This window comes from Vicugna pacos, chromosome 3, assembly GCF_048564905.1.
Source record: "Vicugna pacos chromosome 3, VicPac4, whole genome shotgun sequence".
NCBI lineage: Eukaryota > Metazoa > Chordata > Mammalia > Artiodactyla > Camelidae > Vicugna > Vicugna pacos.
This window is the reverse complement of record NC_132989.1, coordinates 28,909,134-28,934,492: the sequence shown is the minus strand read 5'-3', so window position 1 is coordinate 28,934,492 and position 25,359 is coordinate 28,909,134. Positions and strand designations below refer to the sequence as shown.

The 25,359-nt window shown below is 49.0% G+C and overlaps 1 protein-coding gene across 1 annotated transcript; it reads left to right on the top strand.

Moving 5' to 3' along the window:
• The first annotated feature begins 441 nt into the window (after positions 1-441).
• Positions 442-24,370, top strand: SLC22A5 (solute carrier family 22 member 5). The gene is made up of 10 exons (XM_015246574.3): positions 442-1,093; positions 7,889-7,992; positions 13,490-13,644; positions 14,630-14,801; positions 15,973-16,099; positions 17,831-17,931; positions 19,570-19,784; positions 21,312-21,494; positions 22,490-22,625; positions 22,979-24,370. The coding sequence occupies exons 1-10, from the start codon at positions 701-703 to the stop codon at positions 23,064-23,066; spliced, it is 1,674 nt and encodes a 557-aa protein (XP_015102060.2). The 5' UTR covers positions 442-700; the 3' UTR covers positions 23,067-24,370.
• Positions 24,371-25,359: the final 989 nt, after the last annotated feature.

Genomic DNA, 25,359 nt, shown 5'->3' with positions numbered 1-25,359 from the left:
AGGGCATTTGGATTAGAATTAAGGCATTGCTTCTAATCTCTCCATTGGGGCAGTTAACGGTTCCGGTTTCAAAACAATCTTTGTCACTCTCGCAATGACGGGCAGTATCAAGGATAGTTAAAACAGCAGTGAGACCCTGGGCCAGTCATACTCCCCCTTAAGGGCTCGGCAAAGAGTTGGGGGGGGGGTGCGGTATTTTTAATACCTGAGCCTGGCTGCCGGCTGGCCCACTTGTGCCCTCCCCGGCTCCGCCACGGTCTCGCAGCCTTCCTCAGCCGAGCGAGGGCTCGGTCGGCTGTAACCTCCCAGCTGGGCGCCCAGAGGCCCGCAGCCCCAGGTGCGCGCGGCCGCCCGGGCCCGCCCACCGCCGTCACGCGCGGCCTCAGCTCCGTCCCCGTTCGCTCCGCCCCGGCAGCGCCGCACTGCCGCCGCGTGGGGCGGGCTTGGCGGCTCAGGCCCAGAGTCCTCCCGGCCTCGCGCCCCTATGTAAGGCCAGTCGCTTCGGTAGGGCCGCAGCGGCGGCGGGTGCTCACGAGCCTTTTCAGTCGGCGGGCCATCCCCTGGTCCGTCCTCTGTCGGCCCACGGTGAGTACCCGCCGCGCACGCGCACAGCCCCCCGCCCCCCGCCCCAGCGTCCCGCCTCCGCGCGCCTCCGCGTCCTCCGACCTCCAGCCGCGCGCCGCGGGCAGCTGAGAGCGGCATGCGGGACTACGACGAGGTGACCGCCTTCCTGGGCGAGTGGGGGCCCTTCCAGCGCCTCATCTTCTTTCTGCTCAGCGCCAGCATCATCCCCAACGGTTTCAACGGCCTGTCGGCCGTGTTCCTGACGGCGACGCCAGAGCACCGCTGCCGGGTGCCGGACACCGCGAACCTGAGCCTCGCTTGGCGCAACCACAGTCTCCCGCTGCGGCTGCAGGACGGCCGCGAGGTGCCTCACAGCTGCCGGCGCTACCGGCTCGCGACGATCGTCAACTTCTCGGCGCTCGGGCTGGAGCCGGTGCGCGACGTGGACTTGGAGCAGCTGGAGCAGGAGAGCTGCCTGGATGGCTGGGAGTTCAGCCAGGACATCTACCTGTCGACCATCGTGACTGAGGTGGGTACCACTTCCACTCCAGGGCCTGGGTCCGGGGCATAGGGGGGACTCTTGCAATAGTTAAGGTCGCGCACTGCCCCCGCCAAAGTAAGCGCTGGAAGCTGTCACTCCCAATTCGCCCGACTCACTACACACTAATGATGGGCATCTTCCAGCCAGGTGGCTTGAGAGCACTTTTCGAGGTGCTTTTGACTTCCAGCCGGATCATGCCCATCGCAGCACAGATGTCAGGCTGCACACTCATTTTGTTAGCTACTTTGGAGAGGAAGCCAAGGAGACCCTGTAGATTTCTGGTAGATGCTCTAAGATTCTGAGTAGTCAAAGACCTACTCTAAATGGGAGTGGGATTGCTGAGAACCAGAGCTATAATTTGAGCCAACGGGCTGTCACCGTTTTTCCTCCAGCCTCTTGGCATCTGTTTGGAGAGAGAAGAAATAGCCCGTCTACTTTCTTGAACTTTTGAAGTTAAAGCAAGCATGTTTCTTGCTCCTTTTCCCAGTTACTCCTTCCCCACCCACTCTAACCCCAAAATGACTGTCTGGTCATATGTTATAAGAAATTGTTTATCTTTTGCTCATGGTTAGTTAGCCTTTTAGGATTCATGCATCTGAAGATCCATTCAGGATGACTTCTTAACCTGAAATGTTTAAGGGTATTCTAAGGAAATGTCTTTGGCCAAATCTGATTAAGGTATACAACCTTAGTAAGAACCTGAGTTGGGGTGGAGGGAGACCTTTCTCATTCCCTGGCCCCTTGGATTTTCCTTTAGGGTGGCCTTTTCTGTCCCCTGGTGACCTTGCAGTCATTAAATCTGGATGTATGACATGATGTTCATGGATGTGAGTGGATGTGCTTTGCATCTTACTCAGGCACTGGTACTCCCTGTAGTCTCAGCAGAACTGAGCAAGCAGGACATTGAAAAGAGCCCTCTTTTACAGGTTCCAGAATACCCAGGTTCACTGAGTGTCAGGATCAGGGGTTCAAAGATTAGGGAACGCTTCTTGGAGAAGGAGGCCTCTCGGTGAGTCAGGGGTGTTAGCTCAGCAAGATGCAAAGTCTGGAATAGCAAGAAATAACCTAGCCGGAGGGCAGAGTTCACAGGGAAGGGGCTGAACAGGAGAGTGAACAGATCTTGGTATGGCATCAAACCCCACTCAAGTCTCAAAGAGGCTTACATGGGTCCTGGAAACCCTGCTTGTGTTGCTTCTGGAGGTTGTCACCCTTCAATGGAATGTGAGCGCTGCCCCAAGAGACATGTGTGTGTGTGTGTGTGTGTGTGTGTGTGTGTGTGTGTGTGTGTTGGTGTTTGTATGTTTGGACGTTTGATGTCCTCAGCATTGGTGCCTCTTTGCTCCACATATAGGTAGTAGGAGTGTGACAAGGGCCCCACTGTGATCTCTCAGCTAGTGACATAATTCCAGTGTCCTGAGGCATTGTTACTAGAGAAAAGAGGCACTGATTGGAGGTGGCTACTGTGCTTTGTGGCTAAAGAGTACACAGCGTATCAAAACTTCTAGTCATCACTAGTCCTTGGTCCTAGCCTCACAATCAAGTCTGTTACCCTACTAGAAGCCAGTGACAGTTGTGAAAGCAGGGGCCCCAGATTGCAGGCAGAGGCCACAGAGGGGAAGCCATACTCCATGACTCAGGAGTCCCTGCAGATTCTGCTTCTGGCTGCCCACGGAAGTGGGAGGCAGTGAAGTCAGAAGCAGCTAGTGGCTTCTGTTTGGATTTTCCTCTGACCCCGAGGGTCCCTGACTTACTGTAGTCATTTGCTCTTGCTTCGCTGCTCCCACCCTGCCTTCCACTGACAGTGGTGGTGGCACGGATGAGCTTCCAAAGGCTGACTGTTCCAGAAGGGTCCTTGAGCTTTGTTGCCCCCAATGTCAGCCTTTTCTTTTAAATATTTAGCCTATTTCTTTAGCTGTCTTAGCAGTTTCATAAGAGCTTTGTGCCCTTTCACCTACTTACAGGTTGTCAGTCTTTTCAGGAAGGCAAGATTAATACATTACTTAGCCCTTTGTTTGGAGATGGTGGAATGCAACTTCAAGGCTGCTTATTCCTCTCTGGTGAATGGTCACTGTTGGAAGCTGTTGCATTAACTTTCTGATGGCTCTGTCTGTCTAAGGTCCATTTTCTTTCAAACCAGACCTGGCCTGCTGAGCACTATAGCTAGTCCTGTGCTTGCTAAGTATCTCCAAGCCTGCCCTCTGCCCCAAATCAGACATAGAGGTATTTGTAAATACTCTGGTATCGAGTTCCTATTCATGTCTTTCAACAAGATGAAACCCTCAGGTCTCCTGCTTGATTTTTTTTTTCTTTGTTGAAGTTAAGGTGTGCACATGTAGTACTAAACTTTGTGGTAGATTTACATCTTTGTATCTACCGTAAGTCCTGACCTTGATGTTGGATACAGATGGTGTTACTCAGGAAAATTTTTGTTGAATGGATTAACGAACAATTTAGAAATCTTCTCTAAAGTGAAGATGAAAAGGACAAGTTTAATTCATAGAAAGGAAACTTGGGGGTAATTGAAAATCATTGACGGAAGTATTTTAAAGGAAAGGTAACATCCCCCCAGCCCTGAACTGGGGCTTGTGCCTGTATGACTCTGCAACAAGGCATTGGGCCTGGCAGAAAGAAGGGGACACTATTAATGAGATGAAAGAGGTGGTTCTCCCATGTTTCAGGAATAGTTTGGTGGTTCACGTGCTCCTCGGCTGGCCCGTTCTCTGGCCCCTCAGTCATTGTGGAGTGCTGGAGAGTCAGCCACCACCACCTTGCAGTGCCGCAGATCCCTGAGTGCTTCTGCTTCTTGGCCCAGGACTGCATACTTCTCTGGGAACCCGGGTGATTTCTCAGGCTGCCTGGGCTGCCTGCTTTTTGTGTCTCCATAGCACAGCCTGTGGCCAGAAAGATTCCTTAAGAAGCTTCTAGATCTTCTGGCACCCGTGAGTTGGGGTCTCAGCCAAGACCAGGCAGTCCTCTGCATCCCCTTGCTCCCTGCCAGTCTCCACTTCCCGGAACCCCCCTGCCCCACCTTTGGCAGCACTCTTGCTCCCTTTTGTCCTGGAAAGCCTCTTTTTCTGGACCATCTTTTCCCTCAGCCTTGTCTTACTCTTGAATAGTCTTGGAAGATAGGAGAGTCCCCACAGTTACCTCCAAGTCGACCTGAAGAAAAAGCCATGTCAGCCCAGGAGGAAGTCCCTGGGCTGACTCTGAGGTGGGGACACCAGAGACCTGGAACTTGTGCCTCACTGCTATGCCTTTATTGACCTCTCTCACCCTAGGGAAGTACCGACCCTTATCTCTGCCTTTGTAGCTCATGGCAAGCCACTTGCTGGGTCCCCATGAACGTGCAGTCACAACAGACACATCTGGTCATGAGATTGATCCTCTCTCTAACTACCTGAGAACTGACACCCTGAGTCAAAGTTCTGACAGCTGACACAGAGAAGGGGGTGAGAGAGGAAGCAAAATTTTCTGTTCTAGAGATTGAAGTACAGAGTCCATCTGGGCTTTGGGCCTCCAAGCCCAAGGACTAAGCCCAAGGGGTACTATGGTTTTTCATTCATCATTCACTCACTCACCTAGGTACCATACAGCTACTGAGCCTCTCCTCCGCAGGGCACTGCCAGGCATTGTAGAGGATATGGTAGCAAATACTTCTCCTTTCCCTGATAGCCTTGGACCAAGGATTTGCCGTTAATTGCAGCAGGAGACAGGATGAAATGTGTCTAGGAATACATGGCTTTCAGTAACAGGTAGTGCTTACCAGTGTATTTGACCATTGATGCGGTCAGGCTAGGTACATCTCATGGAAGAGCTTCTGCCCTATGGGCACAGACCCTATCTCTTTTTCCTTCCAGCCAACTCACAGGTCAGAACATTTAGTCTCAGGAAACTGCATCATCTCTCTACTTCATGTAACTGAGAAGCAGCACCAATGACATTCTGCATACAAGAGACACGATTCTCTGTCTTCTTAAAAATTTTAACAGCTTTATTAAGGTATAAATGACATAAAATAAACTGCACATAACTAAAGTGTGTAGTTTGAAAAGCTTTATGTAGGATGTGAGGGTGATCTGGCTGCAACATCTGTCACCGCATTGATTGCCAGGGTTGAAAAGCTTTATGTATACATATGAATATATCTCTCCATGGAGCCATGGCCACTAGAAAGACACATATCTGACCAGGATGGGTGGCCAGTCTATGCCCCTTGCTTGCCAGGGTTACTCTCAGATTTTTTTCAGTGTGTGCGTGGTTTCACAGCTCACCTAGCTGAGGGGTAATGATGCTAGACTCATAACCCAAATCTTAAACCCACGTATTCAGTTCTAACGTTGGTCTTCAGCCAGTACAGCCCATCCTACTTACCAAGTGGAGGCATCAGTGAGCTAGTCGGTAGCTGCTTTTTAGTCTTGGCTGAGGAGCCAGGAAGTCAGTGTAAGGAATACTCGATTCTTCTGTAAACACAACAAGCCCAGGCTACATAGCCTGGACTCATGGGCTTCTCATCCCACCCTTCCTAAAGAGGATTCAGGGCTCACTGCAGTCCATCTGGTGGTTGACAGGTAAGTGGATGGGTTGGCTGGGTGGGACCTAGTCTGTGCCTGCCCTTCTGTTCATTTTTTAAGACCTATTACCTTTCCTGATGCTACTTACAGGCCCCTTGTGGCCAGTAGGAAGGAAGGATTAACCCATTCTTGCTTTTGGAGGGCCCAAAGTGAGGCCCTGAGAATTGCTAAAAACTGTCAGTGGTAGATAGAGAGCCCAGTTACTTCAGGGAGTAACACACTTGCCCAGAATATGGATGGGCTGGACCCGGTGGTCAGGGTGAGGCTGCAGGGACCAGAGATGTTCTGGGGACCTATCCTAAGGTGAGCACTACAGTTATCTTCTCTCCTGCAGAGCGTAGTCTGACTTGGTTCCAGGTAACATTTGGCCTTGCCAGTTCAGAACTCCCTAGAAGCCTATATTGGGAGACCTGACATGGGGTAGAGGTGGGGCGGGGGAGGTTTCACCCCAGAACTCATTGTAGAAGTCTCTATGGATTTCTAGTCTAACTCAGCTGTTAGCCCCCAGTCCTCATGAGAGACCTACTGAGAAGCAGCTACTGTCTATTCATTTTTTTAAATCTCTCTATCTACAAAAGCAGTGCATGCTAGCTGGGAATAGATAGCATCACATTCAAGAGTGGCAGTAGCCATAATCTGGCTGTGAAGCTCTTCCTCACACCCAGGGGCTGACGCCCCATCATTGAGTCCCCTGCCACTTCCATCCTGACGTCAGCAGCCATGTCTGGACTCACCCTGCTAGAAGAGAGATGGTATCTGGGGGCTGGCACCACTGCGGCTCCAGAGGTGGGAAGGCTGTAGACCTTGGTGCTCCTTGCTTGCCTCCTGCTGGTCTGGGCTTCCTCTAGATTTAGGAGTTGGCGACCCACAACTCTTCCCTGGGGTGGGGATCACCACCCCATTCTCAGTCCATCCAAGGTGCATACTTGCTCCAGAGTGGAGAGCCAGCTGTGTGGCTCAGTGATCCTTATCATCAGCTGCGGGGGTTCTGCATGTCCACCCTGAGGGCTGCCCTCTGACCCCTCTGAGATGCCTGGAGGCTGTGTGCACACACTGCCCAGCAGGGCTGAGAAGCACACTTGCTTTTCCCACTGTCCCTGCCTGGAAGAGATGCTTTGTTCTTGGAAGCCGCACATTCTCCGGGAGTGGGCGGGCTCCACAGAGGGCAGGCCAGCAGCCTGGCACCAGGCAAGCAAGGGTCTAAATTCCCTAGAAGGTGGCCTTGTTGGTTACTACTGAGCACCACCTCTGTGTTCTGGAAAACATTTTTCTGGGAACCACCAAGCTTCCTGTTTTGGTTTTTCTTCCTTCTTTCAGCCCTTGTTAGGCTGGGGCGACCTAATGTCTTGAGTGTTCAGGTCCCTGTGCCCACAGACCTCTTTCCATGGTAACTGTAGATGGAACTCTGCATTGGATGCTGGGAAATTCAAGCACCATAGCCTGTTCCCTACCCTAGTCCCTGTTTCGCAAATGGGGAAATTAAGGCACAATGAGGTGGAAAATCTTGTCCCAAATCTTGTAACCAGTTAATAGTAGAGTAGAAAGTAAAACCCAGTTTCTTAGCTCCTAACTCAGAGCTCTTGGCTGTAGTTGGGCCTAGTGCTGGCGTAGCATCAGGGATCCCAGCTCTAAATGTCAGCAGAAGGACCCAGGGGTCATTGCCCAGTGCTGGATCCTGAGCAGAGCTGGAGGAACAGATCCAGAAGGTACAACCAGGCCCTCTGGCCTCAGGCCCTCGCTAGATGCTTTGACTATTAGGGCCCCAGAGCCCTGCTCTGGAACCACTCCTGTGCCACCCCTGCCAGTGGCCTGAACCCCACTGAAAGGGAGCCCTGCCCCATCCACAGTCCTGGGCTTGGCCCAGATCCTCAGAAGCGACCATGTGAGGCCTCGCCTCCTCCTGGGTTGGCACGTGGGCAGAGAGTACTTGCTCCGTGCCTGTCTCCCCTCCTCAAATTGGTAGCAAGACAGTGGGGCTAAAAGCTGTGAACAACAGGATGGTGAGGGAGGCCACTCACCCTGTGAGGGGAAAGCTGCTCTCTGCCTGGCTACCTCACGAGCTGTCACCTGCCTCAGTGAGCTCACACATCTTTGTGGTCGTGGAAACAGAGGCAGTGATGCAGGATGTTCTGATGTCATCTTCCAAGAAGTCTCACATTTAAAACATTTTTAAAAAAGAAATGAGTGATACATCCCTTTGCTCCTCTTTCAGTGGAACCTGGTGTGTGAGGACGACTGGAAGGCCCCGCTCACGATCTCCTTGTTTTTTGTGGGTGTGCTGATGGGCTCCTTCATTTCGGGGCAGCTCTCAGACAGGTAAGGTGGGTGTCTGTCTCCTGCAGCTGCAGGGGGCCCAGCACTGAGCAAGGTAGTATTCTCTCAGCCCAGGGCCTTGTGTTTTAAAAAGTGGAAGCCACATCTACAGCACAGACTCCAGACCAAGTAAAGAGAGTCAGCGCCCCCTCCCCGCTGCTTGCCGAGCACAGCCTCAGCCGAGCATGCCCACGGTCCAGCTGACCAGGAGACAGACCATGGTTCCCTTCTGCGCTGCCTGGTTGGCCTTCCTTAGGTTAGAGTGACTCTTGCATGTCTTCAAACGTAGGAGAGGTAGACACCACACACACGTGCACGTGAGCTCGATTGTAGGTCTTAAGGCATTCCACGGATGGCCGCTTCTGTGTCCCCAGAACCATTGCTCTCTCCTCGAGGGGAGAGGAGATCTCACTAGCCAGTAGCAGTGTGATGGGCAGAACTCCTGTGTCCACAGGGCTGATTCCCTTTAGCTGAGAGGCCTGTGGTTATGGCACTTTGCAGTGAGCAGGAAGTGTGCTGCTTTAACCCGTAAGCAGATTATTTGTGTAATTCCAAGGCTGTTAACTCACGGTCCATTCGTGGTTTAGGGAGTTCATCTACTCTGAAAAGTACATGTAAAATTTTAGAGATTGTATGTGAGCATTTTTCTGAAGAAAGGTCTACAGTTTCCACGAAGTCCTCAGAGGGGTTTATTATATTGTGTCTTTCTACCCCAGGGCTTCAAGATCTGTGGGAGAAGCCCATGGTGAGGAGAGCAGCCTTCAACAAGGTCCTTGGCCACACTGGGTCACCCGCTGGAGAGGAGTCCCAGCATCCTCCCAGCTTGGGGAAGTCTTTTATAGGGAAGTTCGGGATGAGAATGTCATCCTGCCCTAAGAACATAGCCATTTTATCCTGTGGCACACACACAGAGGGATGTTTTGGCATGTTTGCATCTATGAACTAATGTCTTCACCTGGAAGAAATCTTTCCTCATAAGAAATATGTGCACTTCTCACTAGATTTGTCCTTTCCAGAGTGTCACCTAGTTATTTTAAAAAGATGCAAATTCCTCCAGTCACCAGTGAGCATTAAAGAGTTAAGAAGGCCATGACCACTGATTGAAGATTCTCAATGAGCCTGAGACACTGACCCGTTTAAGGGAAAGGCCTTTGCTTCCCCAGGCCCTTAGCCAAGCAGCAACCATCAGCTGATTACTCATATTTATTTAACAAACACTGAGCGCCTCATGTGTGCCATTCACTCTTATGAGCACTGTACCAATAAAAAAACAACAAATAGTTTAATCTTCATAATCCTATGAAGTAGAAAATATTATTTGCATTTTACAGATGGGAAAAATGAAACCCAGAGGAATTAGATGTCACACAGCTGACAAGTGGCAGAGCTAAGATTCAGGCCCAGAGTCCTGAACCTCTGTTTGGTATGAACTACTGTTCTAGGGCCCTGTAGTTCTCCTAGAACTTGCCTTCCAGCAAGACAGAACATATTAAACAACGAGTTGAGGAGAAGTACAAGGGGCCCAGAGAGGGTCTGACAGAGGAGGCCGCGAGAGGCTGCCCTGAGACGGTGAGGCATGTGCTGGGGATTGGAAGATATGTAGAAATTATTTAGCTAATGGGGTGGAGAGAGGAAAGAGCATTCTGGACAGAGAGAGCCACATGTCCTTAGGCCTAGACTCAAGAAAAGGTATAGCACACTTGAGGGGCCGGAAGAAATTCCTCTGGCGCGGTGTGGAGAGCGGCACAGAGATGAGGCAGCGAGGTGGGCTGAGGCCCATGCAGCAGCACAGCAGGCCGGGCTCAGCGGACGACAGGTTGGGGTCTGGGCTTTAGTCACAGAGCAAGGAGGGCCGTGGAGAGTGTGACATAGTCAGATTTTGCATTTTTAACAAGATTGTTTGATAGCTTTGTGGAGAAAGGCTTGAAAGGAAGCAAGAGGGATTATGGAAAGACCAATTAAGAGGTTATCACAATAATTTATGCAGGAAATGATGGTGGCTTACTAGGCTGAGGGCAGTAGAAACGGAGAGGAGTGGTAGGATGTAAAATTAACAGGACTTGGCTCTGGGCTGGATGCAGGAAGTGAGGGGAGGAAGACTGGCCCGCACAACCAGGTAGATGACGATACCTTCTCTAAGACAGAGCACTCTGGCGGAGGACCATGTTTGCAGAAGGAGATGTTCAGTTTAATTTGAACATACCAAATTTGGGGTGACGGTGAGACTTAGGGATCTCAGGGGGAAATGAATATGGAGGTGGATGTATGGATATGGTACCCATGAAAGGTTTGGGCTAGAGAAACACATTTGGGAATTGTCAGCTCATAGAACCCTTATCGAAGCCCCACGGGTGGATGAAACTGCCTGGGGACAGTGTAGAGTCAGAAGAGGCCGTGCCCTGAACTGAGCTGAGAGGTCCTCCTAGAGGGATGGCGGGAATTCTCTCACAGGGTTGGGTGGCAGCTGAGACTCAGAGGAATTACCTCGATGTGAGCAAAACTAGGAGGAGGTACCCCAGTTTCAGTGCTGAAACTCAGGGCATTTTTCTGGGTCAGCTGTGTCCTGGGTTAGGTGGATCTTGGTGGGCTAGCCTCAGAACCTGATGACCATAGAACACCATGATTACCTGAGCAAAGAACTGACGTTCCAAGAGATCTGCTCCCAAGGAAACAGTAGAAACAAAATTAATGAGTAACTTGAGAACCACCTTAGTCTTCAGAAGGGCTAGTACAGTGTTTTTGAAACCTTTGAACATTTTTTTTTCCAGCAGACTTAAGTAGGATCATTTAAGTCTAGTAAATCAAATAGCCAAAAGTGTGGCTGTTCTGGCTACAGGCCCTGCCTTCAGCTCCCAACACCACCCATCAGGCTCATTAAGCACCCTGCTCGAAGGCCCAAGGCTCTGTGGAATGAACAGTTTACTCCCAACTGAGCCAGCTCAAAAATCCAAGCCAAACAAATTACCTAAGAGCAATGGATTCATGCCTTCCATTGTTGTCTTTAATACCAACAGTAATTTTTTATATAGGACTGCTTTCTGGCATATGAATAAGCCTGAAATTCAAGAGCAATTAAATTAATCCTGTGTGGTCAGAGGAATTTTATCTGACACTATGTGCAGAATTACAAGAGAGCCACACCCCTGGGAAGCAGCAGCTGATATTTCCTGTTTTTGTAGACATGTGTGTATGTTTGATCTTTTGTTGACAGACTTTAAAAGTGAGCATTTCTGATCCCAACCCCAGATTGTCAAGGACTGGTGCTGTGTAAGGGTTCCCTGAGTCTTTGTCTTCCCTGCCATCCCAGGGAGCCCTCAGGAAGGGACGCTGGGTAGGAAGGGACTGCCCCTTGGTTGGCATGTAGAGCGCTATTGCTACAGAACAGTGTGGGGGAAATCAGAGTCTCCTAGGCCAGGGCTTCTCAAGCTTGGCACTGCTGACGTTTTGAGCTAGAGAATCGTTTGTTGTGAGGGCTCTCCTGGGCATCTTAGGATGTTTAGAACATCTCTGGCCTGTGTCTACTGAATGCTAGCAATGCCAAAAAAATAAAGCAAAAAACCCTGTGTAGTGGGGAGAAGCAGCTTTACCATGGCTGAAGGACTTGTGCAGTCTGCCTGCTTCACACCTCTGCAGTCTTCTATTGAACAGCCAGCCTCGATGGCCCTCACCTTCATCATACCCTTCCAGCCACAGTTGTGTGTGCTCTTCTCGCAGTCTGAAGCATTCTCCACCCCATCCCTGTGCCTCGGCCTTCCTTTACCACGCAGGCTACCTCAGGGTCCCCAGTGTACGTTACCCTGGTTCCTTGTGCCTTGCCTTCATAGCACCTAATCAGAAATTGGTAAATGGAAAGTATTACCATATGATTAATGTTGGTGTCCCCCACTCTACTGTGAATATCGTGGAAAGCTTGGTCTTTCTCCCCACTCCCCTTTGTCAACAATTACTTTATCTTTGGGCCTCATCTCAGTGCCCCATCATCAAGGGAAACCCTCTCTGAATGCCCATGTCCCCAGCCCCTACCTCCAGTCCAGCATAGGTTCCTCTGTTGTGTCCCTTGTGGACTAGGGCGCTGGTCCTTCAGTGCACTTGTTTCAGTGTGTAATTGTACATTCAGTAGTGTGGTTGTCTGATTAAAATGCGATTACTGTCTGTCTTACCAACTATAGACTATAAGTTCCTTGAGGGAAGAAATGGTGTCTTTTTCAATCCAAATACGTCTCTAGTGACTAGTATATAATAGAGGTTCAAATAAATTTTTATTGAATGAAAATGAATATTGCCAGCCCTGGCCAGACACAAGCTGAATCTGCTAGGTTGAATTAACTAGGTTGACTTGTTCTTTCCTATTGAGGTAATGTCTTTAAAACCCAACAAACCTAAAAGACCCAACATTTTTTTAAATTTTAAAATGAACACAGTCATAGAAAACTCACAGAACAAATGTGGCTTAATGAATTATTCCAGGGAAATAACCTTGTAAGTACCACCAAGTCAGGAAATAGAACACTGCTGGACGCCAAGAAGCTCTATCCATCTGTCCCCCCAAAAGACAACAGCCTGCCTCCCCTATAAGTAACCACTAGCCTGACTTTTATAATAATCACTTTCCTCTGGGTTTTGTGTAGTTTCATCATCCAAGTATGCATCCTTAAACACAAGTTTAGTGCTGGCCACTTAAGACATTTTTCAATGTCTTTTAGCCTGCTTTAATCTAGGGATTCTCCATCCTTTTCTTTGCCTGGGCTGTTCCTCCTGTAGAATTTCCTCCAGTGTGAATCTTGCTGATTGCGTACTCATGGAATAGTTTAGCATATTCCCCTTTTCTCTACATTTCTGGCAAACTGCAGCTGGATCTAGAGCGTGGATCAGATTCAGATTCAGCTCCTTTGGCAAGACTGCAGGAGTTACAATGTTCAAGTGTCTTTTTATGATAGCAGTCATTGAAACATAATGCCCATATCTGTTTACTCTTTGGGGATTATCAAATGGTGATGTCCTAATTTTATCACTTTGTTTTCATTTAATAGTTGGAATACTATTATAAAATGATAATTCCCCTTATCTGTTACTGCTTACTGTTCACCTAGTTTTCATAGGAAAGTCAAGACAAATGTTTTTCCCTTTATTTATCAGTTTTTATTTATAGTGAATTATTATTTCTCCATCATCCTCTGAAGTAAATGGTTGTTTTAAAAACAATAAATTATGAATGTATTATTTAAGCATAATGAATGTGTTTCAACCCCTTGTAATCATTTTCTTAATTCTGGCATTGCCTTTTGGGCAACCTTGGTACCTAGGCTGCACATTTGTCCTGAGGAGCAGTGGGGGGAGTAACAGCTAAGGCACTGAGAGGCCAGGATTGTCCCTGCACCAGGCACCCTGGCAGCACTGTCCATGACCTCTCCCTGAATTACTTGGGACAGCCTCTCTTGGTGGAGCCCATTCCTGCTGCTTTGCCCCAGCTGGTTCTCTTTTATTCTCCTTTCCTTCCTAGGTTTGGTCGGAAGAACGTGCTGTTTGTGACCATGGGCATGCAGACAGGCTTCAGCTTCCTGCAGATCTTCTCGAAGAACTTTGAGATGTTTGCTGTGCTGTTTTTCCTTGTAGGCATGGGCCAGATCTCCAACTATGTGGCAGCATTTGTCCTGGGTATGGCCATCAAGTTGGAGTTGAGTACTTAATCCTCTGTTTCTCCATCATCTCGGCACCCACTTTCTGGAGACAGCTGTAATGTCCCTCCAGGGGAAGTGGTCTCTTGCAACACTTACCAGGATGTGAACCCAGTTTGTAGGCAGGGACAGAGTCCACCAAGTGCCCAGCCTTGGGTCCCCAGCAGCACAATAACCTGAGCACTGAATTCCAGTTCTTTTCTGGCCTCTGAGGTGTGGCACCTTGGTCTCATTATGTAATGTCTCTGGTAAAATGATGCCATTTTACTAAAACCCACCCAAGACCATTCGTTAAAAATAGGGCCTGCACTGCCCAGAGTTGAGGTAGCAGAGGGAGACGTGACATGAGGAGCAAGGGCCTTGATTGGGAGGCTCGCCAAGGAGGAAAACTGCCTCTCCTGCAAAACATAGTAGCCAGTGAAGTCTACTGGCAAGAATAAATTGATAGGAGTAGTCTAGTCTAGGTCTAGTCATGTGACCTTGAGAGTTTTAATTCAGAGTCCACACTGCAGGTTTGTCCTCACTGAAAAGTTGCCAGTCTCACTGTTCAGAGGAATCTAACTCTAGCTTATTTGTCTTGGGTTTCCTTGGGTTGATTGTTGAAAGGATTATGTCTTTCTCTTAACATTTAATAGAATATTTTTAAATGTAACAGTCAGCATGTGTGGCCTTAATAATAACTCCCCCTTTAATGAACTCTTCCTCACGTGAAGATTACATTTTGAGGCCTGATGTAGCATCTTCAGTGTAAGGCTTCGGGAAGTGATGACAGTTTCAGGAGAGAACTGTTGCTAAGGACCATCCCCCAGCAGATGGTCCAAATCCCATCCCTCCCTAGGGTTTGGAAACTTTGAGGTAATTCTGCCTGCTTTCTTATCTGCACATTGAAAATTATGCAATAGAAGATTAGTAAGGAAATAACTTGAATTAAAATACTAACATGACTCCTCCCTTGTTTTGAACAGGAACAGAAATTCTTGGCAAGTCAGTTCGTATTATATTCTCTACGTTAGGAGTGTGCATATTTTATGCATTTGGCTACATGCTGCTGCCACTGTTTGCTTACTTCATCAGAGACTGGCGGATGCTGCTGCTGGCGCTGACTGTGCCGGGGGTGCTGTGCGTGGTGCTTTGGTGGTGAGTGGTGCCCACCAGCAGGATGTCTTCTGTCTGGCTGTTACTAGAGGGCAGCAGCAACCCACAAATCCCCATCTGGGCTCCCAGAGACAGAAGTCTAAACTACTTACTAAGTTTTAAAAACGTGTTTTTTCCATACTCAGAAAAGCCAAAAACAAAACAAAACAGCCCCAGGACATCAACAGACTTGTCCTCAGCTCTGTACTGGGTTGATCAGAGTTCAAGGAGAGGAGGAAGCGGTAGCTGTGAGACGATGGGTTCTAGCACGACCTCCCAGAAGCTATGGGACTGCAGGACAGGACACCTGAGACCCCGGCTCCAGTTGTGTGTTGCCAAGGCCCTATTGGGAGAATAGGGAGCACGTTGTAAGCAAGAGTCTCAGGGAAGCTGGACAGAGGAAGCCAGGCCCCATGTGAGCCTCCAAGATAGAGGAATTGGACAGGCAGAGAGCAGGCCACTCTGTACCAACAGAGAGAGCACAGCCGAGGGGCTAAGGTGGGAATTGCTCCTCGCAGGTGGGGATGGTGAGAGCACATCACACGGTTGTGAGAGCATTCCAGAATATGGTGGGAGAAGATACAGAGCACAGCATGAGTCCTGGCTGTGACTGAAGGGCAGGGGCTACTTAAGAGGTAGAAAATAAGATCCACAGTTCTCAAAGCAGCCAAGTCCCTTGGTAAACATAGGCAGATTCCGGCAAGTCAGTTGGATGAATCAGGGGTAGGTGGGCGAGGAAAAACTAGAGGCTGAGAGGCCAGTGCAGAATCTTCTGTGGCTGCCCAGGACAAGCAGGGGAGTACAGCAAGGTAAGGGTCTGGGATGGGCTGAGCCCCCCAACAGAAATCAGGCTTCCAGAGCCCACCTTGCGTCTGCTACTTCGTGGCCAGCAGGTGGCACCACTACTCTTCAGAAATGGAGGTGGCCAGCCAGTGGCAGAATCCCATCATGGGGTGCTGGCCCCTCTAACTTTTGTGTACTCCCCTGTAATCAGAAGCTTACACTTCAGGTCATTACTGGATGTAGTATGGTGCATCTCTACTTCTGGCTCTGAAACACCAAAACATTCCCCAAACCTAGCTCTGGTTCCGAAACCCCATTTCCCACCTCTAGTTATGCCCCACCTGGTCTCTTGGGCAGGAAGGCCCCAGTAAGATCGCTCCTGTACTTCCAGGTTCATCCCTGAGTCACCCCGATGGCTCATCTCTCAGGGACGATTTAAAGAGGCAGAGGTGATCATCCGCAGGGCTGCCCGAATCAACGGGATTGTTGCACCCTCAACCATCTTTGACTCAAGTGAGGTGAGCACTGTGTGGGAGCTGGTGGTAGGGTCTCAGTGACCATGATTTTAGGGTAGCACCACACAGCCCTGAAGCCCTCCCTTCACACAGGAGCCCAGCCTTCTCCCTGCCCAAGCCCCAGCTGCCCCCATGGCAGGCCCTGTTAAAATCAAAATTGAGGAGAAGGTGCCAGCTGCCTAAATTCCCTTCAACTTTCCCATGGATTTTAGGTTTTCATACTCTACATAAGTCTTTTCTAGATGATTATACAGTTGAACCATTACTTCTAATAATAATAACTTTTTATGAGTAATAGGCCTTTCCTAAAGTTAGCATTCTGGGAAATCAAGGTTTCTTACAAGGTAGTTTCTCATCTTAAAAACTAATGCAGCACCTAAAATACGAAGCAAAAATAGATTTGGAGTTAGAAATGTTCCGTCTCCTTCCGCCCACCAATGGGGAGTTGTTGAGTATTGTCTTGGAGCCAAGCCCTTTTTGATATCTGCCACCACCCCTCCCTGCAAACTCTGTTCTCACACGCCATGAGGAATTTCCTGGCTCTGCCTGATTCCTGGGTCTTGCTTCTCCTTCCTGTTACCTCTTTCCACCCTCTCTGCAGCAAGTGGTCTTCCTCAGTCTCATAACTACGAGAAGAGGTTAGAAGTTGTCATTACTGGCTGATGGGGTTCTGAAGTGCCTCTGCTCTGACAGGAAGACAAGGGACTGGCTGTGAGAACAGCCACCAGCAGTCACACTGCAGGGCGTGCGCAGGCTTGTTAGGGTCGCTCAGGGCTCCAGATGCAGACTTGGGGCTTGGGAAAGACAGACCAGTTATTATAGGCAGCAGAGAAGCTGCTGACCACTGACAGCCTTGCCAGCCTCACAGTTAAGGGGTGGCCCAGCACCAAATCCCACTCAGCATGTCCTAGAAAGGGCTCTGGGGCACAAAGTTCAGGGAGGAGTAGATGGAGGGAGGGCCTTTAAGTGAGGTGGCCTTGGTAGCTTCGCAGGGGTCAATCTGGGTGAACCCATAAGTCCCATTGGCATCTTTGTGGAAATGAGGCTATTTCAGGGGATCCATTAAGTCAAAAATTGACCTTTTGTTGAACTGCTAACTCGGGAAAAACAAACTCCAAAGCTGGGTTTGCTTAAGAAAGCAACATCAGTGTGTTTAGACGTGTGGTTTATTAATGTCCTTGGCTGTGCCAAATTTCAAAGGAAGTTACTCTGGGTGAAGCTGAGGTCAATTTTCCTGTTTTTCTGTCAGAAATTTTTTTCCTTGGAAATAGACCAGTAACTACATGGTATAAGGGCTGAAAACATTAATTCTTTTAAAATACCATATCAGTAAACTACACAGCCAGTTTCTCTCTCTGACCCAGAGGGCTGGGAGCCAGCCTTGGGAAGGAATGCTCAGAGGCCTCCCTGGAATGTAGCCACTGAGAGGCTGGGGGTGGTGCCGGGAGGGAGCAGTCAGCCTGAGCCTCTTCGTCGGCCGAATTGCCCAAGGGACTAGTCACCTCTCTTCTTCCTCATTCTTGTCTACTAATTTGTTATCGACAAGGCTTGGGGAAGCCTTCTGCAGCCCAGGGTATAGTCACTATACTCACTCTTCTTTTCGAGCAAGAAACGTAAAACACCCCCATCTCAGAGACACCGAAAGCAAAGATGCTAGGGTTTCAAGTGTGTTATCCGGTCTCTGAGTCTCCAGCCTTCTCTCCCTCCCATACCCTTGTCATGTTGTTCCTGCAGCTGCAAGACCTAAGCTCCAAGAAGCAGCAGTCCCACAGCATCCTGGATCTGCTCCGAACCCGGAATATCCGGATAGTCACCATCATGTCCATAATCCTGTGGTGAGTAAGTGAGACCTACCCGAGGCCTCCAAACAAAGCTTCTGGCAGTGGCTGTCAGGCCTCTCATTTGCAGACATGTCTCAGACCAAAACTGACACATGCCTGTGTCATCCGAAAGCGGCAGGAATGTGCCTTGCAATGAAAGAAATGGGCATGTTACCATTCTTAACGGGATCTCAGAAGAGGAGAATGAAAACTGTTGTGGGGCTTTGGGGGGAGATATGGGATCTCTGGGGACCCCTCCAGGTCATGAGGTGAGTCTTGCTGACTTCGAGACCAGTTTAATTGTTCCTGTCCCCTGTGCATCAGTGAGGAGGACAGGTGAGGCCTTTAAGAAATTCTAAGTGAAGACACCATGTCCTTTCAGTTACAGAGGCTGCTAAGTACATTCTGGAAATGTGGAAGCAGGACATCTTCCCTCTAGGATGTTTGGAGACTGTCCTGGAGGCAGAGCCATGGCCTAGATGTCCTCATCAGATTCCTTCTAACGAGACATTTCACCAAGTGTGTCAGGGAGGGATTTGTGACTGACCAGAGAGAAGGAACACATCCGAGTGCCTGGATAGCGTTTGGTCAGTGGCCAGACCCTTGGGATTGCAGGTGACGACCTGAGCCTGCCTGCTAGGGGAGGTAGGCAGACTTCCTCTCAGAGTCAACAAGCCTTGGCAGCCAGCCGTTTTACTCACTTGGGGGTACGATGCATCACCCACTTTCAAGGAATGGCCTGGGATCCCTCAGGGCAGTACATCACCCCTGAGTCAGCCTGAAACAGGACCAGCATTCAGCCTGCACCACAGACTTGACAGCCCGTGGCATTCTGTAGTCACCTAGGCACTCCTCCTGCTCTGGATTTCCCAGGGACACCTGCACGTGCCCTTTGCCCTGATTGTACCAGCTGTGGTTTCAACCTGCAGATAACTTAGAAACAGTCTGATTCATTCAGGTCTGGTTGCCAAAGAGTGCTGACCATCAACAGAGAGAACACCTCCTGGGGACCAGGTGCAGGCCAGGGGCAGCAGGAGGCATGCAGACAGGAGACAACATGGCCCACTGGGGGCTCCCTCTCCTCCCCACAGTCCGGTGGGGTTGGGGTCAGCTGCTTCTGACAGGCCTCTTCTTGGCTGGTCGCCTGAGAGAGTCTGCCAGGAATCTATCTCCAAATGTTTGACTAATGATTGTTCTTTATTTTATCTTATCCCTCTGGTCTTATCACAGCCCATTGGTACCTGCCTCTTTCCTCGTTCCCTAGCTACTGCAGTTGTTAGATATGGGGAGATTCAGAGAGTAGGGAAGTAGGCTTTTGTGAGCACTTCAGCTTTGGATTTTTAAAGCCTAAAGGTAGGTTGGAGTTTTTTGGGTTCTGTTTTTCTTTTTTTTCCAACACAGTAAATCTGTCTGAATTATGTAAGTCTTTTTGCTGGGACACTTTGTTTGAAATGCTCTGAAAGAGCTCTGGCCCAGAAGGTACCCTGAGCTGGGGGAAGTTATCTTTCATTCTGAGAAGACTCAGGGTTAAATCTGCTGCCCTCCTGGTAAGGATAGTTTTGAATTTCCTGCAATAATTGTTTTTTAAAAGTCACCCAGCTTGGGAGGCACGTGAATGCCGCTTCTCCACCTTTCTTCTGCATTCTGTTTCAGGATGACCATATCAGTGGGCTATTTCGGGCTTTCCCTTGACACTCCTAACTTGCATGGAGACGTCTACTTGAACTGCTTCCTTTCGGCTGTGGTTGAAGTCCCGGCATATGTGTTGGCCTGGCTGCTGCTGCGGCACCTGCCCCGACGCTATTCCATGGCCACCGCCCTCTTCCTGGGCGGCGGCGTGCTTCTCTTTGTGCAGCTGGTGCCCCCAGGTAGGGAGCATACTCTTCTGCAGGCTAGAATATCCACTGAGTCACTCAATCCCTTCCAGACTGTCTGCCCGCAATTAATAAAGAGATAAAAGTCATGCCATCACAGCTCGCCTGCACATCTGCATTCTCAGCCAACAAATCAGGTGTCTCCTGGGACCAGACAGTCATCGTGGCCTGGGCTCTGGGGGAGGAGGGAGAGCAACCATGTGGGGCTGGTGGTTAATTTTCTCCCTACCCAAGTCAATCTGTGTGTATTTGTTTTTCTCTGTAGAGTGCAGGGGAGGAAAGAGAGCCATCCCTATGTCTTTTTAACATGGCCACATCTTAGCCATTCATTTATTCAATAAGTAGGTACTGAGTGTTTACTGTGGGTGAGGCACTCTGCCACTCTGCTTGGGGCTAAAGATGCAGAAATTAAGGAGTTGGACAGAGCCCCAGGCCCTCCTGGAGCTCACACTCCACTGGAGAAGACAGACAATAAACAAGTAAATAAAACGCTTATTATAGTACAAGCTGTGTTACCTTTTAAAGGACAGTGGAGAGCTTAGTTTATATATAGAGTGGTCACAGACAGTGCCCCTGAAGACGGGACAACTGAGCAGAAACAGATGGGATGATGGAGAAAGACATGAAGAAGGCTAGGAGCAGAACATTCCAGGCCAAGAAAACAGCAAAGGCAAAGACCCTGAGAAGGTGACGAGTCTGGCAAGTCTGAGGAGAAAGAGGGAGCTGGTAGGAGGTGAAGAGAAGGAGAAGAGAGGGGCCAGGCCCCATTGTGGCTCTCACAGGCTAGTACCAGGATTTTATTTATAAAATTGCCTTGCTATCCCATAGAAGGGTGGGAGGCAGCGCTCTTTGACAGTTCATAAAACGGTTTATGGACCTTCATGTCCATCATGGTACCCAGAGTTTCATGGATTTGGGGGCCTCTGGTGATCATTTGTGGTCCCTTGAGGCTGGCAACACTTTGCACAAGAACAGCCCCCACTGAAGCATTGACAGGAGCTCAGGAATGTATGTCGAGGTTCACTTTGGAGCTTTGGATGACCCACAAGCCACCCAGCGTGTCTCCATTGGCACAGCAGGCAGGAGAGATAGAAGGATCATTCCTGAGGGTCTGTTGGTCTTGAAATGTTGAGTAGAGTGCAAGCATGAAATGAGTCAGACTCCCCCTTCATCCACAGGTCACTGGTTGAGTCCACAGTACCTGCAATGTGAGGTTATGGGGTGCCAGCTGCCCCTCAGACAGACATGTCTTCAGGACTTCTGGACTGGAAAGCAGGCTTACTCTGGTGGTCTTTAGCCTGAGGAGAAGAGCATGTCCTGACACAGCTGCAGGTCCCAGCCTCCTCTCAGTATTCAGCGTGGAGGGACATCTTGTCTGTAGCCCTTTATCCTACAATAAGTAGTTTAAGAGACTATCCCCCCATGCCCATCAAGAAAAGGGAAAAAATATATATTTGTTTTAGGCAAAAAATTCTCAGTGGTTTGGTGCCTTCTCCTACCTTCTTCCCTTTACCTCTCCAGAATTGAATTCTTTGGCTATAGTCCTGGTGATGGTGGGCAAGTTTGGAGTCACTGCTGCCTTTGCCATGGTCTACGTGTACACAGCCGAGCTGTACCCGACAGTGGTCAGAAATATGGGAGTGGGAGTCAGCTCCACGGCGTCCCGCCTGGGCAGCATCCTGTCTCCCTATTTCATTTACCTTGGTAAGTCCCATGGGCCAAGTGCACGCAGGGGCGTTGGTGGAAGCACTGATTGGCTTTAGTGTGAGCTGGGGGTGACTTGTTAACAGGAAAATAAGCACACACAGCACATGGGATCCATGCAATACTGGATCTATGCCTGGAGAAAGTTCCGGTCCAGGTGTGCTGTGGCAGAACCACTCACTTATAAATGGAAAACAACCTATAGACCAGCTAGAAATTGACAAGAAAACTAGAGGGTTTTGTATCTCTTTTAACCATCCCAGGCCTTCCTTCAGAGAATACAATTCCCCTGTCCTAAGAAATTGCGGAGTGGTTTAGGGAGACAGTGTACTTAATTGGGGAAATTTCTCCTTGGAGTCAGAATTTAGAAGGAATAGAAAGGGAAAGATACGCATTCAAGAGGTCTGATGAACAGAGAATCCCTGTAACTATGGAGTGTAAATATCTTGTACCATTTTATGTAACGGGGCGCCAGTTTTCTCTTCCTCTGAATTATTTCCTCATGGCAGCTGCTGTTCCCTTGCACGTGCCCAGCCAGCACATCTCTGGGAAGGGGTGGCACCCACCCTGGGAGTACTCAGAGTGCTTTGCGAACATGCTACGTAGACCTGACAAGCAGAAACACCTTTGGATCTGGCCTGAAGATAAATTGAATAGGTTATGACACATCTGGAGAGGTGGAGGAGTTATTCCTGTCCCTGGACAAGTACCTCGAGTTCTTTGGAAATCCAGTACTAGAAAATAGAAACAGAAATGGCCCAGCCCTATCTTCCCAGTCTGCACTCCTCCCCTGCACCACGAGGCGCCACTGGTCTGTGCCACTCTGGGTTCTGAGCCCTGCCTAGGTGCCAGATTCCAATGTAGCAGCTCAGACAGGGAGATGCTGATGCCCAGAAGGCAGGTGATCCCTGTAAGAGTTATGGAAACACAAAGAGGGAAAGAGAGCCCTCCTCTAACTGCACCTCTGGCTTGGGGCTCTGTCTGCTTTGCCATAGGTGCCTATGACCGCTTCCTGCCCTACATTCTCATGGGGAGTCTGACCATCCTGACAGCCATCCTGACCTTGTTCCTCCCAGAGAGCTTCGGCACCCCACTCCCAGACACCATCGACCAGATGCTAAGGGTCAAAGGGTAAGGAGGCCTCCTTCTTCACAAAGTTGATGCTCTGGGTCTGGGCCTGGCAGAGAGTTGCCCACAGAGTCAGAAATGCACTGGACTAGTTCAGCCATCAGGGGGTTAGACCTGGCCAAGTGTTTCCAGCCTGTTCTCTCTGGCCTGACCCAGACCGCCACGTCCACATGCACATCGGCATAGCAACAGCAGCTCTGGGAGAGTGCAGAGACGAGGAGAAGCCTTTCAGAATCTGGGTATGATTCTTTGCCTTTAGTGAGATAGCCTCAGTTCTGGGTTTGTTGGTTTGTTTTGAGACTGGTAGACATCTTTTTAAGATTTGTTACTAACATTTTTTTGGCTTGCTTTTATAGAATAAAATACAGGCAGACTCCAAGCCACACAAGGATGTCAAAAGATGGTGAAGAAAGCCCCACAGTCCTTAAAAGCACAGCGTTCTAACACAGCCGCCAGTGAGAAAGGAAAAGACTCTCCTGTCAGAAATGGCTTGTGCAGACACTGAGTGCTTTGGAGGCAAAGGCCTGATGGACACCCACACTCAGAGTTGCATGTAGTCCTAGAGCACCCTCCCTCCAGGGACCCCGTGGCTACTGACAGACAACTTTGGATAAATCCTAACTATTACAGTGAGGGACTTGGCACTTCCTAAGAACTCAACTATTCACTAGAATCAGTGGGATTTGGAAGAATATGAGAAGCATTTGCTAAATTTACATTTTAATTTCAGGTTGCCTGAAAAGACCCCTGATTGAACTAGAGGTCTAATCCCTCCACCCCTCTCCCCCCAAAATCTTTCCCCCATTTCCCTCTAATGGTGCACTTTAGAGGAAACGAAATAATTTCATAGAGAGTTTGATTTCTCCTAGATTCTCAGTTACAAAGAATATTAACTGGGATTGTTGCTTCCCTAGGACAGGAGAGCACAAGTCTGGGGAAACCTAAAAGTAATTAATATGGAGAGGACTGAGCAGATACAGAACACAGGCAAATGCATTGATTTATGAGACCTTAGACCACTCAGTGTGACCACTGGGGAGACTTGTTTACATCTGATCAAAGCATTGGGCTTGTCGAGGCCCATAAGAGATGCATCATTGTATCTCCTATTCTTGTTTTCCACTGCTCTGTGATCAAATCTCCTAGCTACTGTGGTTTCTGGTGTATGGCTTGAAGGAAGGATATCACTGAGAGAGACAAGCAAACTTGTCCCTTCTCCCAGAACTATAATGTGGATTTTGATTCTTTGTGTTTTGTTTATTTGCTTGTTGTTTGTTTATTGTATCTTTTTCTCCTTAAGTTATTTGCCCTTCAGAATAGACTTAGGAAAGGCTGATTCCTTAGCCTCCCGGTTCGTGTCCTTTTTTTGTTTGTTTGTTTCAAGCCAGAATCACTCCAGCAATGGTCTGTGGTTGCCACCTGGGCAGGGACTCACCAGCCTCCGCCACTAGCACTTCTCTGAGTGCCAAAAATGATGTCATTGTGTGTGTTCCTGTTGTGGTACTTAATCATGGGAAAAAATTACAAAGAAGAAAGTTAAGCTGGGTTCACCTCTTTCAGAGCTGCTCAGTCGTGTAACACTGGGATATACTTCGTGTCCAGTGTAATCATCTTCTCTTTTCTGATATGTTACCGTGGTACTCCTAAAGCATATGCTTCACCTGGTTAAAAAAACATATTTTTGTGAAAGCTACTGAAGTGCCTTGGGAAATGAAGATGTTTTAATAAAATGATTTTTTAAAATAATAGCAACTGCCCACAACTTTTATTTCCACAGTTTGGTGAGCCATGTCACACTATCACCTGACTTTTCTCTAGGTCAGCTTGGACTCATTCTAACAGTGATTTGTGATGAGTCTCTAAGGCTAAGATTTAACCCCCATGTGCTAGAGACCTTCACTCTATTCATTGACTGTAGACTGAGCCAGCATTCTTGCACAAGTGTCTTAGTCTGGGTTCTCCTGAAAGCAGGACCTGAAACCAGTGCTCCTGTGCAGTTTGGTAGTTTATTTGGGAACAAGATTCCAAGGAGCAGAAGTGAAGAATGGGGCGAGAAAACAGGGAAGGAGGGAGACCCAGTACAAGGATGGATTATCAGGATGGCCAGTGCCAAGGGCACTACTCCATCTAGCCAGAACTTCTCAGGAGCCTTGTGAAATGTATCTCAGAACCATCTGCACCATGGATGAAAGGGGGAGCATTTACGTATTGGCCTCCATCCCCTATTCATCAAAGGCAGCCCCACAGGGGTCAGCTTCCACATTTCCAGGTTGTACATGCATGAATCCCAAACAGGTTCTATCCCCTTGGTAGAAAGTAAGAGGTAATGCATTGCAGGCCTGAGGTGGAGCACTGCTGGGCTGCCCTTCAGTGAAGCTGGTCAGAGTGTGTGAACTGGTCACTGCAACAGTGGCTGGAATAAGAGGTCAGGCTGAGAGGGTTGAGGGTTGGACACGGTGCACAAGATATAGATAGATAGGTAGGTAGGTAGATAGATAGATAGATAGATAGATAGATAGATAGATAGATAGATATGTCACGGCCATTTGAGTTAGAATGGGTAGACCTGGGTTAACGGCTCCAGGGTAGATAACTCAAAAGGCACATTGCATAACAAAATGAGCAGCATCAAACTCAGGCAGTGGGAAGGAAGCTTGTGAGATGCTCTACTCTCATGCCTGGTTCTGTGCAGGGTTCCACATTAACTGGCATCACAGTGGCTCCAGAATATGAATTA

Coding starts and splice junctions, on each gene's coding strand:
- SLC22A5 (XM_015246574.3), top strand. CDS start 701: ATGCGGGACTACGACGAGGTGACCGCCTTCCTGGGCGAGTGGGGGCCC. Junction 19,785..21,311: donor TGTGCAGCTGGTGCCCCCAG/GTAGGGAGCATA, acceptor TTACCTCTCCAG/AATTGAATTCTTTGGCTATA. Junction 22,626..22,978: donor CAGATGCTAAGGGTCAAAGG/GTAAGGAGGCCT, acceptor TTGCTTTTATAG/AATAAAATACAGGCAGACTC.